This window comes from Protopterus annectens, chromosome 7.part0, assembly GCF_019279795.1.
Source record: "Protopterus annectens isolate FY-2018-M chromosome 7.part0, PAN1.0, whole genome shotgun sequence".
Lineage (NCBI taxonomy): Eukaryota > Metazoa > Chordata > Ceratodontiformes > Protopteridae > Protopterus > Protopterus annectens.
Window position 1 is genome coordinate 224,986,962 of NC_056739.1, and position 20,298 is coordinate 225,007,259.

General features: G+C 40.0%; 1 protein-coding gene across 1 annotated transcript in view; it reads left to right on the forward strand.

The window, feature by feature from the left end:
* TRIM33 (tripartite motif containing 33) overlaps positions 1–20,298 on the forward strand; it is a gene marked incomplete in the record, with an annotated part of 2,559,229 nt that overhangs the window by 2,185,066 nt on the left and 353,865 nt on the right. Inside the window, 3 exon segments of the mRNA XM_044076157.1 lie at positions 9,659–9,823; positions 10,374–10,574; positions 12,075–12,198. Coding sequence (XP_043932092.1) covers positions 9,659–9,823; positions 10,374–10,574; positions 12,075–12,198 — 490 coding nt within the window.

Sequence of the window (20,298 nt, forward strand, 5' to 3'; positions counted from 1 at the left end):
TACATAGAATTTTATTTTACTTCAAGTTATCATTTATTTTCTGGTTACCTATTGTATATATTGTATATATTGTGTAATGTTATTATTATTTTATCTCTTTTCCTAACGCTTATAAGAGTTGCAATTTGTTTAAACAAAGTTGTTTATATTTTTCAACTTCTAATGTATTGTTTATATATTCAATAAAAAGTTTTTTGAGAAAAAAAAAGAAAGTACTGAGGTCATAGCGCTGGCAGAATGCTTTTAAACCCAAACATAGTGATGTTAGGATGTCTTCTTGCTTCAGGAGGAAGAGTAAATTATTCTCTTAGTTGGGCTGGCCAAAGGTCTTCCACAGTGGGAAATCCCACCATTCAGAACTGCAGCAGTGAATGTACTCAGACGTGTACATTTATGGTAAGTGTACACAACTGTACTTTCTGTCAGTAAACACAGACCACAGCGATGTTCTTAATCTCTGAGTGGTGGTTGTCCATGCACCTCTGAGAAGCGGTTCCTTCCATGGGTCTACACCTGTTGACCTTGTACCTCCCAAGTGACAAAACCATCTAGCAGACCGCCTCAGTAAGTCAAAAAGAGATCCAAATAAGTAGACGTTAAAGGACATTTTTCTGAAACTGATTTTGTTACTAGAAAAGACAATGGGTGATTATAAAAGTATTGCATAAGACCACAGACAGCAAGGCTTGGAAGACTGACTCCTTCTTTCGATGGAGAAGTCTGTTTCTCTATGCCTTTCCTCCCATGCCCTTCACCCCCAGGTTACTACTGAAGATCAGGGATTAAAGGCCAAGAGTGATTTGAATAGCATGTTTTTGTCCGAGGCATCATTGGTTTTCTCTGCTGTGTAGCTTAAGGAAGCTGGAACCATGGCTGCTACCCGTGAAGGTAAGCCTGTCATCTCAGAACAGGATCATTGACATACACCACCTTGAGGCTGACATCATGGATGATTTCATCTTTTTGCCACAATGGCTGTAGTTTGGTAAGGACATCCTAGCCATTCTGAAAGATGCTAGAAACCCAAGTACAAGAAAAACAACTTCTAAAACATACCAAGTCTTTGCTTTTCGTTAACAGTTCAATATATATCAGAAAAAGAAAAAATAAACGGATACCAATAATTTTGAAGCACATTTATTCCAGAATGTGTCTCTCTCTCATACAGATGACATCTTCAGACATTCAAGAAGTTAAAGTACACACCATTTTTATTGCCTTTCTAATCACAGGATAAAATCACATGACTTCTAATAAATACATACACTTTAATGCTGCAGGATTATCCTCCTTTCTTAAACTTTAAAAATTCTCTACTCTATTCAACCCATGCTTTACACAAGAATTAATATTTACTTGCAAGAAAAACTCCTTCCAGTCTAGCAAGTTTTCCACCATATTCTTAACGCAAACAGAATCAGCTTGCTAGAACACTGCAAATTTAAAATGTGTTCATGCATACCACTGTTTGTTTAAATAATGCATATTACTTATCTTTCAGATTAATCTCATGCATATGTTCATATCTCTTTCAATGCTTCTATATATTTATATCTGTGGATATTAATACATATCTAATACCGCTTTCACTCTTCACTCTATAGCTGTATAGATTATATATAATGTATGTATGTGTGAGTATATGTATATGTATAATGTATATAATACATATGTATGATGTATATATGTAATTTATATGTACATATATATGTATATATATCTATGCATGTATATGTATGTATATGTGTGTGTGTATTATATATATTATATATATATGTGTGTGTATGTATATGTGTGTAAATACATGCACGTATATGTATATATGCAGTTACAAATTCCTAGATGTCCTGCCAGTATAAACGGATGCACATTTTGAACACATTGCTGCAGAAATCACGTTTAACTGTACAAGTAAAGTTTTCAGCAATATAAAACACCTAGATTTCTAAAAAAAAAAAAAAAAAAAAAAAAAAAAAGTGCGTGATCGCCATGTGCATTAGAAGTGAAACTTATGTAAGGAAGTGCGAAAAACAGATTTCTTGCTGTAAGAGGTATGCAGAAATCTCTTCACTGCTGCCAGGGGATTGCTCACTGTCACTCCACTGTTTGTCACACAGTCTTGCTGGATCACTCTCGCTCTTGATCTCTCACATTGTCTCTTGTGCTTTCATACATGCAGTCACTCACAGAAGAATGCTCTCACTCTCTCTGTCTATGGCTTTCCCCCAGTCACTCACACACACACACACACACACACCACAGTCCCTGGTCCTGTCCTTTCTATGTCTTCTCTCCCATGGTTCCCCCCAGCCCATAAAACTTTAGTGCTGTTATAGTACGTGTGACATCTCCACTCTGTGCCAGTAATCAGGAAGCCTGAATCCTCACCACTGACACTGGAGAGGGACGTTCACTTGGAATACAAATGGATACACTCATTATTTTCAGACGCGAACTTGTCTGCATCAAGCACAATTTTCCTTAAGAGCACACAGGACACGCACATAGCCCGGGGTGTGGGTGTCTCTCTCTACCAAGGTCCCCAGAATGGCTCCCCACTGGCACAGCTTTAGAGTTAAGTCCTCAGCTGAGTGCCCAAGACAAGTCCTCCACCACACTGTCTGTGAAATCAGTGCTTCATGTTCCTGCCCCAAGTAGCTGACACACACACCTTGAGATTTAATTTACACACACACACACACACACACTCCCCTGGGAAAGGCTGGTACAGATTACCCGTTTTACGAAAAGTGCCCAGACTATGATTTAGATTCACTGCCACCAGTCATATATTGTAAGTCTCTAAAAAGAGTATCCCATTATACTGAGTGAAATTAATATTAATACAAATAGTAATGTTGACTAAACAGCGAGACTTTCAGGAGTGGCCAGAGATATTACCAAATATATGCAAATGCTCTCAAAGCCTAAATATTTTCTAACAAAAAAAAGGATGGGCCACAATAAGAAGTTTAAAATGTATTTAATAATACATAATAAAAGAACAAGAAACTACTATCGATTTAACAGGAAACACCAGAGTTCACAGGGAGTATTAAAATAACACAGATGGAAAGTTTCACTGCTATAGAAAAATAGTTCTACTGATCTCACTATATTTTCCTGACTAATCTAAAAGAATTACTGTTCCCTAGTTAATTATTACCACTAGGCAAGGTAAGTGGGTGAGTGGTCCGTGTTGGATCCAAGACAGAATGCAGAGAGCAAACTGCTACCGATATCTAAATATTTTTGGCTTACAGAATGACATCACACACATCTGGTCATCTGACTCCATTTCCCATGCTATCACCAACAATAGAAGCTGACCGGATTTTCTCACTTATTGTTAACATACCCGCAGAACTTTGCTCATATCTCCTGAGAGTCATAAAACCTTTCCACTCTTCCTACAGGAACTGCAACCTATTCTCTAGCACAGGCATTAAGTATCTGGCTCCTTTCAAAACTGTGGGATCACATCTTTATGGTTTATGATTTTGTTGTAATTCACACTATGGCCACAAGATGGTGCTATGTTGCAATTTCAGATTCATAAGTTTTATTTATGCTCAATGCAGAAACTATTTTAAATTATTTTAAATGATGTTTTTAAAAAAGGTTTTTAAAAAGTTTTAAAAGTATTTAAATAATTCATTACAAATGGGGAATAAAAGGAGAATGCATGTTTTTAGAGAAGTATATTTATTTTTGTTTTGTGAAGGTGTTTTGAACTAATTAGTTTTTATAATTAATTCTAACAAATGGTCTTAAATGATTGGTTATTTGATCTGTGATGAAATTTAAACAGTATATAAAAGCATTTATTTTTAAAAATGGATGTATAACTGACGAAGTTGGCGACGAAAACGTCTTGGTGGATACGTTATTGTGCTTTCTTGTACCTTACAGATCCAGTCTTTGTTGTGGAGTGTTTTCTACAGTGCTTATTAAAGCATTTTTTATCTCTTGGAGCCTCGATTTATTTGTGCTTGGTGGAACTTCTGTTTCACTTTTCTTGGTTTATTTGGTTGCTTTTGGCTCATTCACATTTTATTATCTTTATGGTTTAACCTGTAAAGTAATTTAATTTCAAGAATATTTTGCAAAGTCAGGTAGATCAAGATTAACCTGTTCACTTCCAGTGTATGTTGTTACAATGTGTACATTTAATTGTTACAGTAATACAGGTACATGTCTTTTTCTTCCAGCAGGCCGCACTGTTGATACATTTTTATACAAGCAAACCTCACAAATACATTTTCAGCACAAGCATCTGTACAGATCAGTGTGATATACAAATGACATAATTATTTACAAAATTCCAGCTAGCTGTGCTGGCACATGTTAAAAAATCCACTGCCTTATTTCTCCTGGAATGGCTGGCAGTATCTTCCATCACAGTACTTATATAGTAGGCCTAGTAGTGTCATGTATGCCCCCAACACCAATCACCATTATGATGCTGGCAGTGTTACTGCACTTTACAGGATCATCCCTTGTGTCTGGTGTATCTGCCAACCTTCTGATCCCCCTTAGGTTAGGATGTGTATGACACTACCGCACTTCACTTTATCATTGGTTCCTCACCACCACCACCCCCAAACTCCATAGTAATGTTGGGGCTGTCATGACACTTAAAGTAAGCTCTGGTGGTTTAGTGCATGCCCTCCCCCTCTACAGTCATCCTAGTAATTGGTGCCATCATGATACTTAAAGTAAGTTAGTCTAGTGCATCTTCCCCCATCCCCTGATCCCTTAAGTAATTTCAGTACCATCACTACACTTAAAGCAATCCCTGGTGCCTGGTGATTCCCCCACTTCCCAATCCCCATAGTAATGTTGATGCTGTTGCTGCTTTTAAACCATTCCCTGGTGTCTGGTGGTTATTCCCACAACTGTATGTCAAAAGTATGACAAACAAGTGGTAGTATATGGTAAGAACCCACCACCACTGCTAGCAGAAGTGTTCAGTGGTATGCACTTGTAGTCCATATCACTGATACCAAACATATGTGAAGCTTGGGTTATAGTCTGTCAATTCACTTGGCTACATGTCAGTATGTAAAGGATTGCTGGTCTCTGTGTACACAGTTTGTGTGCTGCCGCCTTGAACAATATCCAGTACCTGCCATACCCAAGTAAGTTTTATATTGCTTAGGTCATTGGCATTGTCAGTCATTAGGATTTCACTCACCTCAAACTCTGCCCTGCACCTTCCACTGCAGTCTTACCATAAGTAATTCAGACTTGACCACAATATTAAGCACGCACGTGTGCGCGCGCGCGCACACACACACACACACACACACACACACACACACACACACACACACACACACACACACACACACTTGTCTAATCTGGGGTTACTGATAACTGTCTCATTATTAGCATTCTCTTCCCTGTCTTTGTTATTGCTACAACTAGATGGACAAGTATGACTCAAATATTGTTTGTCCTTGAAGATGGTCTGTTTCACCTTTGAAAATGTTTTCAAAGTTGGCTGCCCCAATGAAATCTGCAGTTCATATCCACAATTATCTTATGCAATTGTGATAGTTTATTTTTAATAGTTTAGATTAAAAATAAACTTATTGTTTAGCATGCATGCTTGCCAGACACTTCGTGTACACCCTCTGCCCCTGACGACATTGTTCCTGGCAAGTTAAGGAAGTAGTTCAGAGTTCATACTGTTTAGGGTATTGTACAACTGTGGAAGAAGAAAAAAAACAGTATGTAAGCCACTGTAAAAGAATACTTGAAACTTTTCGGTTCAGTCTTAACTTCCTGAAAAAGGCTCAAGAGAAGAGCTGTTCTAGGCTCTCTACAATTTTATTTGCAAACATTTTTTATTTTATTTTAATTTTTATTTGCTTAGTTGTCATCGTACTTGGAGCGGAAGTGCTTCAGCCTCCAGATGATGCCATCTGGTCACAACATTTCTAATATGTGGACATGAAGGATGTGACTGTTATCTGTGAAATCAGACATTTTTTTTTAAATCTTTTCCCACAAGTCTATACTTTATGAGGAAACTAAGAACAGAATAGCAACACACTTTCAAAAAACCTTAGAAAATAGCAGAAACAGAATGCCAGTACTGCGTTCTGTTTTGTGCCTTTAAATATGATCTTTAAAACAAGCCATCCTTTGAATATTTGAATGGCAGCTGTAGCTTGAGCAGTAGTACTCTGAAGGGTTGGGTGCTCCGAGCTGGATCATGGTTGAATGGGACCCTAAGCAGGGTAATGGATTGGTGTCCCCTCCGCACACACACATCCTCAATCTGCTCTAAAGGAAAGGAGCAGCTGTGCACTCAGCAGAATGGATCCATGCTGTATATCCAGTGATTGTGTTGCTTTGCATCTCCCCAGCTTCTGCTTAAATCTCCCATGTGGTCTTGGTTGCCTACTTAAATCTCGTCCGGACTATGATGACATTTCTGGGGCTTAAAGAAGTCATGAGGTAAGAAAGCTTTCTTGTGGGGTCCTAATGCTTTCTGTGTGTAAAGGATCATGCAGCTTTTGTTTTGTTTACTTACCATTACAGTGTGTTTTATTAATAGTGAAGCTGGGGCTGCCCCCCCTTCAGCCCTTTGTAGCTGCCTAGGTCACCTAGTGTTGAATTTGGCTGTGTGGGTACGCAAAGTTGTATACCAGCTCAGCATAATAACCTAAAGCTGATTAATCACCAGCCACTAGCATTTAAAATTCATCAATGAAATTTACATGGAATAAATAAAATAAACTGTTTTCTTAAAAGTAAATGTTACAAATGGGACAGTATTTGTACATGGGATATAAAAAAAAGTTTTAAACAGATGACCTACAGCAAATGCTATCTGCTAAATTAGATCTTAACTAATTTTAACTAAACGTGTATTGTACCCTTACTATCCCGGTTTCAAATCAAACAGAATTTGCAGAATCCTTTACAAGCAGTACCTTTGTCTCCGTGTGTATCCTCCTACTAAGACATCCAGCAGCTAACCCTCAAGCAGACAAAGAAGTAACTTGCTCAGTAAACAGTCTCTTTTTATATAAGTCCAGATAGAATTTCCTGTGACTTCAGTTTGAGTGTAGAAGATGCATTTTTGTTTCCATAGTAACATTTCTCGTAGAGTGAAGGGGAAGTGTCTGTCTAAAATATGTTGGCCAGATAAGGCATCACCATGAGACCTGTACAGCACCTCTCAAGGAGCATTAGGCGATAAGCATTGCAGAGGTTTACCCAATCAGGAAGAGATGGGTTCATTTTCTAACTATAGTACATTTTCACAGAAGTAAATGCACTTTTTAATTACATAATATGTGTGTGTGTAATATATATATATATATATATATATATATATATATATATATATATGTGTGTGTGTGTGTATATATAAATATATATATATATAAATATAAATATATATATATATATATATATATATATATATATATATATATATATATATATATATGTATGTATATATATACACATATATACATACATACATATAGTGGATATAAAAAGTGTACACATCTCTGTTAAAATGCCAGGTGTTTGTGATATATAAAAGAGACCACAATAAATCATTTCAAAACTTTTCCCACCTTTAATGTGACCTATAACCTGTACAATCCAATTGAAAAACAAATCTGTTGGGGGGGGGGGTGATATAAACATACAATAACCTGGTTGCATAAGTGTGCACACCCTTAAACTAATACTTTGCTGAAGCACCTTTTTATTTAATTACAGCATTCAGTCTTCTTGGGTACACACCTGCCATCAGTTAGAGAGAGTGATTAACCCCAAATAAAATTCAGCTGTCCTAGCAAGAGTTTCTTGACATTTTCTCAGTTGCCTGCTACAGTAAAAGCCATGGTTCACGGAGAGCTTACAAAGCTTCAGAGGGATCTCATTGTTGAAAGGCATCAGTCAGGAGAAGGGTACAAAACAATTTCCACAGCATTGGATATACCATGGAACACTGTGAAGACAGTCATCAAAAAGTGGAAAAAATATGAGACAACAGTGACGTTGCAAAGAATTGTACGTCCCTCCAAAATTGATGAAAAGACCAGATGAAAACTGGTCAGGGAGGCTACCAAGAGACATACAGCACCACTGAAGGAGCTGCAGGAATTTTTGATTAGTACTGGTTTTGTACTATACGTGACAATCTCCCGTATTCCCCATATGTCTGGACTATGCGGTAGGGTTGCAAGTTGGAAGCTTTTTCTTACACAGAAAAGCATCCAGACCCAGCTAAAATGGTTTTGTACTATACGTGACAATCTCCCGTATTCCCCATATGTCTGGACTATGCGGTAGGGTTGCAAGATGGAAGCTTTTTCTTACACAGAAAAGCATCCAGACCCAGCTAAAATTTACAAAACAGTACATCAGGTTTCCCAAAAGCATGTGTGGAAAATGTGTTATGGTCTGATGAGACCAAGGTTGAACTTTTTGACCACAATTTCAAAAGGAAAGTTTGGCGCAAAAACAACACTTTACATCACCAAAAGAACGCCATCCCCACAGTGAGGCATGGTGGTGGCAGTATCATGCTTTGGGGTTGCTTTTCTTCAGCTGGAATTGAGGCTCAAGGTGGAGGGAGTTATGAACATTTCCACTTTTGGCCCAGAAACTTCAGGCATCTGCTAGGAAGCTGAAGATGAAGAGGAATTTCACCTTTCAACACGACAATGACCCCAAGCATACATCCAAATAAACAAAAGAATGGCTTCACCATAAGAAAATTAAAGTTTTGGAATGGCCCTGCCAGAGCCCAGACTTAAATCCAATAGAAAATATGTGGGGTGACCTGAAGAGGGCTATGAACAAGAGATGCCCTCGCAATCTGACAGATTTTGAGCCTCTTTGCAAGGAGAGTGGGCAAATATTGCCAAGTCAGGATGTGCCATGCTGATAGACTACTACCCAAGAGACTGAATGCTGTAATTAAATCAAAAGGTGCTTCAACAAAGTATTAATTTAAGGGTGTGCACACTTATGAAACCAGCTTATTGTGCGTTTATTTTTTTATTTTTTTTCCCTAACAGATTTGTTTTTCAATTGAATTGAAGGTTATAGGTCACACTGAAGGTGGAAAAAGTTTTGAAATGATTTATTGCAGTCTCATTTTTTTATATCACAAAAACCTGGCATTTTAACAGGGGGTGTGTCCACTTTTTATATCCAGTGTGTGTGTGTGTGTGTGTGTGTGTGTGTGTGTATATATATATATATATATATATATATATATATATATATATATATATATGTATGTATGTGTGTGTGTGTGCACGTATGTTTATGTATATTCTATATAGCTTAGTTCACTTCTACGTTTTTCTTTTGCAAAACAATTTCTCATGCTTATAACAGGTTTTCACCTACATAATCATATTTTAAATAAGCATTTTATTGAAAATGTTCTACATTTATTGAAATTACACTTGCATACATCACTGTGATTTTACTGCATATTCAGTCTTTTAATAGGATTGCTGGGTTTTGTGGTGTATTGATCAGTAGAAATGTCAGCATTTAAAAAATGGCAGTGTTGAGTGTGGCTGTTAGTATGGCTGCAGTTTAACATTTGTAGATCGCACTAACTGTGCTAGTTCTTATGTTTCTGTTTTTTTCTCAAACATTTCTACAGCCTCCAAGATTAATAAGCATGCAAGCAGTTCCTAGAGCAAACATGAACTGTGGAACCTTTCAGGCTCATCAGATGAGAATGGCACAGAATGCAGCACGTGTACCAGGTGTTCCACGCCACAATGGACCTCAGTACTCAATGATGCAGCCACATCTGCAAAGACAGGTAAAATGTCAGTTCATAGTTTGTGCATTGTTGATTCATTAGTATTCCTGATTTTTAGATGGGCAAGGGTTCAGTTACTACACAATGTATCAAGCCTTAAGGTGGCATTGTGCTTAATATGCAAACCTGGATCTGTTGGGTTTGAATCCCGTCATCCATTTTGCATACCACAAGCCCTAAGTCACTTAGCTTTCATTTACTGCTAGCTTTTAATGGTTGTGTAAGGTTGCAGAACTTCATGCCATTTTTAATCTTCTCCATTTTATGTAGCAAAGAATCACTTGCCAGTTACTGGATTTTGTTGAACTTATTCTGATGTTTGGAAGAGTTTAACAGCACTTGAAAAATCTGAAAGCCCTGCTTGATGGTTCCAGCAGTCTGGGTAATTGGATTTTTGCTGAGTATCTGCCCAGTATGTTTGGCCATATCCCAAAGTAGTTTTAATGGCAAGAACACTAATTAATTGAATATTTCAGTCCTTTTTAAGTATGTTGTAGTGGGATTACGTTTTTTACAAATGTATTAATTGTGTTTCTGAATCTTGTGACAGCATTCCAATCCTGGGCATGCAGGACCCTTTCCAGTAGTTTCAGTCCACAATAATGCTGCTAACCCAACCAGTCCTACCACTGCCAGCATGGCCAATGCAAACCGCGGACCAACTAGTCCATCCATTTCATCAGTAGAACTTATTCCATCAGTAACAAATCCAGAGAATCTCCCATCTCTTCCAGATATCCCACCCATCCAGGTTAGTAGAATTTCAGTCCTTCATGTTGTGGCTGATAATTACTGTGGTAATTTTGTTAGGCAGTTTTGACTGGTCAGATTTCCTGGTGCTTTGACCAGCTGGCGTTTTTGGGCACCAATTTAGTACATGGGCCCCAACCTGGCTTACAATTTTTTATGCTTGCAAATTCCAGGGTCAGTCAAATTTGACTGGACAGAGTTTTTAATATTTCTTTTTCATTTGGTTATTTCCCTTCTGCTGTATTACCATATGTCCTTTAATTTTTTCAATTTAAAATGATTAATTTGTAGAAATGATTACTGAATCACCAGTAAGTAATCTGTTTTAATTCTAGAAGGTTATGGCATTAGTAACCACTAGAATGGCCAGCTGGAATGTGTTTATTTGGAGTGCACCTTTGGCAGTCTGACAGACTTTGAGTTAATTACCGTATTTCATACCATAAGCTTTCGTACATTGTAATGATTCCTGAATTTAGTTCATAAATTTAGGTAAGAATCAGTGTTAAAAATAAATAAATAAATAAAAAAAATAAAACTAAGCAGTAACTAATTGGGTTATGGCAAAAATATCAGGTTGAGTTCGTAAGTTGGTTCCTGTGGTTTGCATAGGTAGACGATTACTAGCTGTTGACCTTTCCAGCCATTGAAAACTGGCAATTTGCATATACTTGCATTTGTAATATGGGGAGAGGTAGAAAGGTTGTAGAACCAAAACAGAAAAATGCTGTAGTTCTAGTTGTACAATGTATTTATTCTTCTCACTCGGTAAATAGTTTTGTGACGACAACTCTGTAATTGACATTATATTCCTTTCATTTTGTCATCACATTGATGACTTGGATAATTCACCTTCTCTCATCTTTCTGGAGTTGTGAAATCCAGATGGTAGTAATGCAGTGTGTGTGTGTGTGTGTGTGTGTGTGTGTGTGTGTGTGTGTGTGTGTGGGGGGGGGGGGGGTAATGAAAGTTGACTTCAAGCTGTTAAGCAGGTGCTTAAGGCAAGGTTAAATTTAGGGGGAATGTTGCAAGGAGAAATGTTGTGAATGTCACCTAATTACAAAAGGTAATGAATGAAAAACTGTGAAGCAAGCAGTAGTTTTAGGCACATTGGAAATCATGTAGAATAAGTTTGAGATGCACTTTGACAAATTATAAGAGTGAGTCAGCAGAATACGCACTTTATTGAACTTCAGTTTCTCTACAATTACTCAATAATTAACTTTTTTTCTCTTCAGATGTAACTGTCTTATTATGCTATGCTATTAAATGTTACTGTATAGATGTATATTACAAATATACCCACTATATAATTAAAACAGGTTTTGTATCCATCCATGATGCATTTTCTCAAATTAGGATGATACAGCAGTGCACTTAACTGTCATCTTTCTGCATTGTTGTACAGCTCAACTAGGCGTTTATTTTTGAGAAAATGTGAAAGGCTGTTTGTATACTTCATGTGAGACAAAATAAATGAGTCATCACTGTTTTCTTTTAGTTGGAAGATGCTGGGTCAAGTAACTTAGATAACCTTCTTAGCAGATTTATTGGTAATCACCCATCTCTACAGCCTGCAGGTATTATGTCTCCAGGGCCTACGTCACTATCACCTGGTGCAACAGGTAAGCATTTTTACTAGTGTAAGGCGTAGTAGTTTAAAGCTTTGTCTTTTTTTTTTTCAGTTCTCTAGTTGTAAATGTTTCCATCTTTTGTGCCCCTACTTCAAATTTTAATTGGTTCCTTTGAGAAAGAAGGCAATGCCATTTCTGTACAGAATAATGCCATACATGTTGAAGCCATTTCCTGAGATGAATGTGGGACTTCCTGAGAATGTGTGTAGAGGAATCATGAAGGTAAATTGGGACTTGAGTATTTGATAATCTATGTTTAAAATATTTGAATGCATTCTGCCTGTAGGAAGGGAAGGTGTGTGCAAGAGTGATCAGTTGTGCTAAAGTTAATAAGTTTGGATTAGGATATCATTAGATTTATGTGATAAAGGAAGCAAACTGGGCATAAACTTGAGTACTAGGCAGGCTGAGTTGGGAGCTCTGGATTTAGATGTTTGTTCACATGGTGGGCATCCGGTTAGAATGCACTGCTTTGCGGTGGGTTTTTACATGAAGCTCGTATGAAGTATTTAGGATATGAGCTGGACTGAGAATGGCAGAATTGTAGAAATAAATTTGGAGATTTTGTGTGGATGTGGCAGCTTCTGCTGCATTTAGTTTTTATACTATCAGAATTTAAAATCTGTATTTTCAGTGCATATGGAGTTAAATGATCTGTGTAGCGCTTTATGGAAATTCATAATACTGTATTTTAAACTTGCAGTGGTTCTACTTTGTTGACCTGTGTGGTGGTTGTCCTTCATGTCCTTTGTTTCATCTTCAAAAGCCATAAAACTTGAGGCGCAGTAACTGCGGTGCTATTTCCCGTACTGTAAATTGCATCTGAGTTTGAGGAATACAGTATTGAACTGCCTTCACTTTGTAAAGCTTGCAGTAAATCTGGGAATGTATTTATTTATCTTGGTTACCAAGAGTTGTGTAATTTTTGAAGTCTTGAAGTAGTCTCCTGTGAAAGTTGACATGAAATTGTGGGCTGCACGTGGGAGAGAAGGATGTTTGTAAATAGAGCTGCTGCGAGTAAGATGATTTAAGACTGTGCTGAAATTATGGGCTATGAAATTGCAGAGAGAATGTTAGTAGGATCAGTTCATATTTTAAGTTATGAAATTAGAAGCTGTATTTGTACCTGTTTTGTGTTTATGATCATTACCGGTCTAATTCTGTCTTCAGTCTTTTTCCTCTCCCTTGAAGCCGGGGGTTGCCATTACGCTATTGTCCACTTAATGAAAGAGGTTTTTCTTTATCTGGTAGTACATGTTTTTTTTTTTTCCAGTATTGAAGTAATTCTTTTTTTTGACATGTTAATTGACTGTATTAATGAATTATCAAATGTCATTTTGAAAGCAAAAATGCTCTGTGAGCCTTGTTTAAAAGTAGATGTTTGTTTTATGATCAAGTCCACCATGTAATCTTTCTGCTTATTACTTCACAGTTGTAGCAAAGTATGACATAATACCTGAAACTGCTTTTGTAGAAGTGCTTGGTTGACTTATTGATAAGCATACAGGTAATGTTCAGCTGTTGCTATTTATGAATATGAAAAATATTGCAAAAAAAATTACAATTTTACATCTGTATCCTCTTCTGGTCGTTTGAAGATGAAGTACATCAGGGATATTGAATGCAATTTTGTGTAACAGCATTTGTAAAATGAGATTTTATTAGTAGGCAGCAGTTATTGTTATGCTTGGACTCCAAGAGAAGTTGGATTGTTTTGTTTTGGCCCCCACTGGCTGCCCTCTCGGCCAGTTTGTCTCATTCCCTTTTACCGGGTGAAGATATTGTGCGTAGGAGCTGTCATTAAGACTGCAGTTTTTTGTCCCTAATATCACGGTCATGCCCTGTGACTATACTGTAGTAGGACATGCACTTGTATGGGAAAGCCACGGACTGTTGTCATTGATACAAGCCTCTAAAAACCTCACCTCCTTCAGCAAGCTCATTGTATGTGTCTCTGATCTCTAGTCACCACAGGGGAGATTGCTGCAAAATGTTGCACCCTGCCCCCATCCCTGTTCAGCAAGAACAGTCCCTTCATTTGTCATTCTCCACTAGCTCCAGCAGGTGCGATGTCCATTTATGAAATTCAGCTTGCCTTGGTCTTAGTCAAGGATTTGAGCCAGTGGAATTGGCTAAATTATTCCCATTGGGAAATTGTTGATCTGATGTAACTTTTTATTCCTCCCTCAGCTGTTAGGTTCAGATCCAACCATCTGAGCTGACTTAGCTCTTCCTTTAGCTTGTGGCCACGAAAAAGCTTTTGAGCTCTTTACGCATAATGCATCAACCCCTATCATACCCCATATCTCGTTTGCTGCTTTCCTGTTTAGACATGGTCGCTTCAAGCTCTCAAGCATTTTTTAAGTGGGAGACAAGTTTTGAATTTTCATATTTTTTTGTTGCTATAATTCATTAATATTACCTGTTTCTGCGATTCGTTCATTGTTTATCCTTTTTTTCCTCCCCATATTTTACACACATCTTTAGGTGTAATTCTACTTAACTTTGTTGGTAGGGCCTCCCTGCCTTTTTCTGCCACTTTGCACCTTTAGAGTAATTGATAATTACCATTGTTGGTGTAGTTCTTTTCCTTTTCTAATAATTTTTCCTTTAAACCAAGAATAAAGAAAATAAACATCTTTGATCTTTTTCTTTTTACAGTTTTGTCAGAAAAAGGTGAAAGATGTCTGTCTGGCTTTAAGAAATGCTAGAAATGTGGGCATAGGTTGCAGTTGTCAGATGTATCTGGTTTGTGTGTATATTGCTTAGGTCTAGGCTATCTTAAAGTTGATTGCTCTATCGATAAGGATTTTAATCCTAGAGCAATTGCAGACAGAAAGAACAAGCTTGATACTAAAAGGTCTGCTGCCATCTTCTTTGTCTTGGGCTCACTCCCCCAAATCTAAACATAAGGAACCTTTGCAAAAGTCTTCGGTACCTTGTGGGTTTTCAACACCTTTATCAGATCGTACCACAGAAACACCTCAGAAGAAGCACTGTAAGTCTGATCTGAAGACTGCTGTGATCCAGCTGGCTTTGGATTCTAAAAAAGTTTCCTCTCATCCTAGCTTGTCTGTTCTTGGTAAAGACTTTGGAACAAAGTAGTCTCCTTCGATAGATCAGTGCCATCTAGGGTTCCCTCCTCCCAAACGGCACTCCAAACCCCATTGGTCACTTCTCACACTTCCAGAAGTCTGACAGAGGCTGTTGACAGGATGATGAAATTTCTCTAGGTGCAGATACAGATGGGTGTTCTTAGTTCTTATTTGCACTACTCCACCAATTTCTGCTCCTTCTCATATCTCTCCTTTTGTTTTGGAGCCGTTGGATCTGATTCTGCCAGAACCATCTGGGTCTGATCTGAGAATATTGGTATCTTTGGCTCTGAGAATGTCTCTTGAGTGCACTGGCTCCTAATGCTTCGGAGACTGATGACTCTCGGAGCTGTAGCGTCCCTGATGGATTGGAGCTATTAGAGTTGACTCCGAAATTGTCTGAGCCATCTCAACCCCTCTGAGTCTTGGGAATGGACAATTCAGCTCCGACCTCCACATCTGGTGGAATGCCTTTGGGGCAGCCAGAGCCGATAGTGCAGAAGTGTGACTTCTCTGCTCAGTCGACTGTTTTCCCTGGAGCGTTCTGTCTTTGAGTTGTTGGAGAGAAGTTACTCAGCTTCAGCAGGAAGGATGGCTCCTCTACCCCCTGGGATATTCTCTTTGTATCCCTTATGTGTCTGCTCCTTGATCTTCAGCATTCTACACCACAGGGACAGTCAGCCCAAAGTCTTGAGGTTACCCAAGAGGGTATCACCATCTCTTCTGATACTTCTCCGGAGTATCCTACTGAAGAGGTCCTTAGGAAGAAGTGCAAAAGGAAGCACTTGGACTCCCCTCAGGAGTCCATCACTGATGATATTGATTGTGATGAAGGGGAAGGGGTCCCCAAGATCACCACCTGAAGACCTTTCCTTTTGAGACATCCTTGAGATTCTGAAGCAGAGGGCTGGTTGGTCTGTCAATAATTCTTCCCTAGAGGAATCCTTATTCCTGGAGGCTTTTGGGTGTGGTCAGTCTACTTCCTGGTAACTACACCTGCCAGTGAGCTCATTGACTTGATCTCTGTGCAGGAGTGGAAGTAGCCAGACACAATTGACTCGGTCCTTGAATCGGATTCTGACACCACCTGTAGAGTTTTAGAGCAAAGGAGTGCCTGTAGATGCTGTGGTCTTTGGGGTGGCCACCAAGAAGGAACTTGCTGAACAGAGTTCCTCTGTCCATCCCCCTAACAGGGCATTGGACAGATTTGGAAAGCATGTTTATGCTTAAGCAACTTTTGCCCTTAGGTCGCTGAACTAACTGGCACACTTTACAAGACTACAAAGGGACTTGATAAAGGAGCTGTCAAATTCCCTTTCTGAGACCATTGCTGCCAAGACTCTGACTACTGTAGCCTCACAGTTGGCTACCCTGCAATCTATGTGGTTTATTTCGCATGCAGCTGAAGGTGCCTCAAGGGTGGTGGGTTTAGGCATTTCCATCAAGAGGTATGCCTGTATGTGCTTATGTGACTTGGTGGAGTCCTTCAAGACTTCGTTCATCAGTGTGCCTTTTGATAGCAGTTCGTTGTTTAGCCGTAAAGTTAAGGACACACGCACACCAGGTGTAAGAAAGATGGCAAGACCATCTCCGCAGTGGGCATACTTTTTTCAGCCCCTCAAAAACCTTTTCTAGGAATCAACACGGTGGTTGAAAAATGTGGTTCAGAAAGTCCCCAAGTCCTTTTTCCAAGATCCATGTGGTGTCCCCCCCCCCCCCGAGTTATGGGGGAAACTCAAATGGATGACACCCACCCACCAGGGTAGACCCACAGAGCCAGGGGTCCAGAGATTCCTTCTTCAGCAGACGCTACCAATGCTCCTGAAAGGAGGCCCGATTGTCCTCCTTGGAGGCAATCTGGAGTCTACCATTCCTTTTGCCAGCCTAGCGAGACATCACAAAAGAGACATGGGTGCAGAGGATCATATCCAGAGGTTATATTATTCCCTTTTCCCTTCTCCCTTCCACCTCCTTCGGTATTAAAATATGTCCTCCTTTTCTCATGTTGCAGTATTCCAAACCTTTGCATTTTCCTCTATTACTACCCAAACATCCGGCCAGTATACAACAGCTTCTAGTCACTGCAGGGTATGTGGGACGTTGGTTGAGGGAGCTTGGGTCATAAAAGTGACGCCTGCACATACCAAACCTCAGAACTTGTCTGCCGCCAGTCGAACATCAGCTGTCCTTGCTGTACTGGCTGTTAGATCGAAATTTCTAAGATAAGTACCCCATTGGGGAAGTTTTGTTGTTTGGGTCGCTGCATGCCTGTGTAGGTTCATGTCATCCAGGAAGGGAAAGTGTAGGTGCAGTTGCCAGATCCCCCATTAGGGCGTCCACTAACGTATTTTCTGTTTAGGGCCTACGAACAACCACAAGTCCTGTTCAGTCAGGCCTTCATCCCTAAAACCTTACGCAGCCAAATGCACACCCTGCATATTTATCTTGAAATTCAGTGCCTTAAACACTTAGCTTTAACTAGCTAAACTCACTAGGTCTGAATCCGTTGCTTCATCTACTCCACCAGACATCCCTCCTGTGGTCAACATTAGCCTGGAGGGACATTCGATCAACGCCATCAACGGTGTAGTGGGTACCGTTCAGGAAGCTACAGAACCTAGAGCAGAAGGCATGTCCTCAGAGGTGGTGCAAATGTCTGCTACCAATGGTGAGGGCTTACCTCAGCTCGTACTGGACGTCCAGACAGCTCCTTCCACTTTCGCTGATATTTCCATACCTAGGCGAACCATGGACGCTATGCCCTCTAGGCTTTCTCTGAAAAAAAAAAGCACAAAACATGTCTTTCTGCCTGCAGAGAGCCAGTCAGACTGACAGGCTTTTTGTCTGAGTCTTTTCAATGCTTTTTGGCTCTTAGGCCTGCTATGCCTTCATCCCCCCACAGTGGCTCTGCCTGTAATTATCCCTACGCCTCAGGATCCATATTTTTCTCAACCTGAAGCTGAGAATTCCTCTGACTCATCTTCAGAGGAATCGCTCTCCTATGTCTCCAAGTTGTCATCCCCCCCCTGGGTTATGCCTCCCTAGAGGAAGATTCTGCTTAAACTTCCTCTCCAAGTGAGGATCTCACCTTTGGGGAGACAATTTCCAAAATGAGGGAGTACTTTAAGTGAGATTCCACTGTGATGTCCGAAGTTCAGAAACGATACTATGACCTTCTGCAAATGGACTCCCCTGCTGCTTCAGCTATACCTCCAGTCTTGCCAGCATTTCTGGATGCCTATAATGCAGCCCCTGTGAATCATGATTCACAACCCCCTGCCCCTTGAAGCCCTGACAGGTTCTGCAAAGTCCCTGAGGGGGGCCAAGTTTCTTATTAAATGCCCTGTAGCAGATCCTGGCACTGTATCACTTTCTGCTGCTAAGTCCTCAAAACTGCTTCCATTCACCTCATTCCTCCATACAGACAAAGACAAGGCCATGGAGCGCCTTGGAAACAAGGTTTATACCTCAGCTACCCTGGCTTTCAGGGCAATAAACTATCGAACTTGTATGTCAAAGTATGTCTAGCCCTTTTAGGACAGCTTCTGACTGAGATCCCAGACTCCTGCCAAGGCACAGATAATACAGCCTCTTATCCTTATCTTCTCAGGTCAGTAGGCATTCCGTTAGGTGCAGCTACGATGCAGCTGAAGCTTCTGCCAGTTCTGTATCTGCCTCAGTCCTGAGAAGATATTCCTGGCTAAGGTTACAGCCCTTACCTGATGACATTAGGGTGAAACTATTGGGACATGCCACTGGATAATTCTGCCCTCTTTGGGACAAAGGTGGCTGAGTTGTTAAACTGCAACAGAAGGAGAAGGGGCTACCAGATCTGAAGCACCTGTTTTGGTTTCTCCTATCCCCAAATTCCACAGGAATTAAACCTCAAAAACTCAGTTTATAAGGAAACATTCTGCCCCTCCACCCATTTCCAGGAGCAGAAAGAGCACCAGGAAGCAACTAACTGCATCCAGGCCTAGTCAGGCTCTGGCCCAGAAGCCTCAGTTTCAGGACAGGGCAGGTAGTCTGTGACTACCTGCCATTACTGAACAAACTTATCAAAACCATTCCCCTTTCACCAAGACTCTGTTACTGTTTACCTGTTTGGAAAAACGTCACCTCAGACAGGTGGGTGTTGTCCGTTATAGAAGAGGATTTTTTTATGACCTGGATCACAACCCCTTCCTTGAGGGGCATTCCACAGTCACCCAAAAAGCAGCTCCCCCTTCTTCAACCAGCTATAGAGAGTCTCATGGCCCAGGGTACAATTTTTAGTCCCTATTACAGATAAGGGAAAGGGTTTCTATTCAAGACTCTTTCTAGTCCCAAGAAAAGCTGATCCCTGGAGACCAATCCTAGACCTGTCTCATCTCAATCTTTTCCTGCAAATACCTTCCTTTCGAATGCTCACCCTGCCGAACCTCTTCCCCTAGATTTTCCCTCTGATTCCTAGCCACATTGTATATCAAGGATGCCTACCTGCACATACCCATAAGGCCCAATTACAGGCGATACCTACGCTTCTCAGTGGGCTCCTCACATTTTCAGTTTTCTGCCTTGCTCTTTGGACTTTCTGTAGCACCAGTGGTCTTCACCAAGTGCATGGCACCAGTGCTCACATTCTGCAGGACTCAAGGGATCCAAATTTTCCCTTACCTGGACAATCTGCTGATCCAGGCAGACTGTTCAAAATCCCTGCAACACCATCTACAAACAGTAGTATCACTCCTGCATGCACTGAGTTTCAAGATAAATTCCCCCAAGTCCAACCTGAGCCCCTCTCAGGACCAAGTATTTCTGGGGTGCAGGATAAGGATGGCTGGCATGAGGGCATTTCTGCTACATCAAAAGGTAGAATACTTAATGCAGTACCTTCTCTCTGTCCTTCAAGTCACAGCTTTGACTGCCAGGCAGTACCTCAGACTCCTGGGTCATATGACATTGACTATCCCCATGCTGCTGTTGGTGATGCTCCACATGAGGAAGTTACACTGGT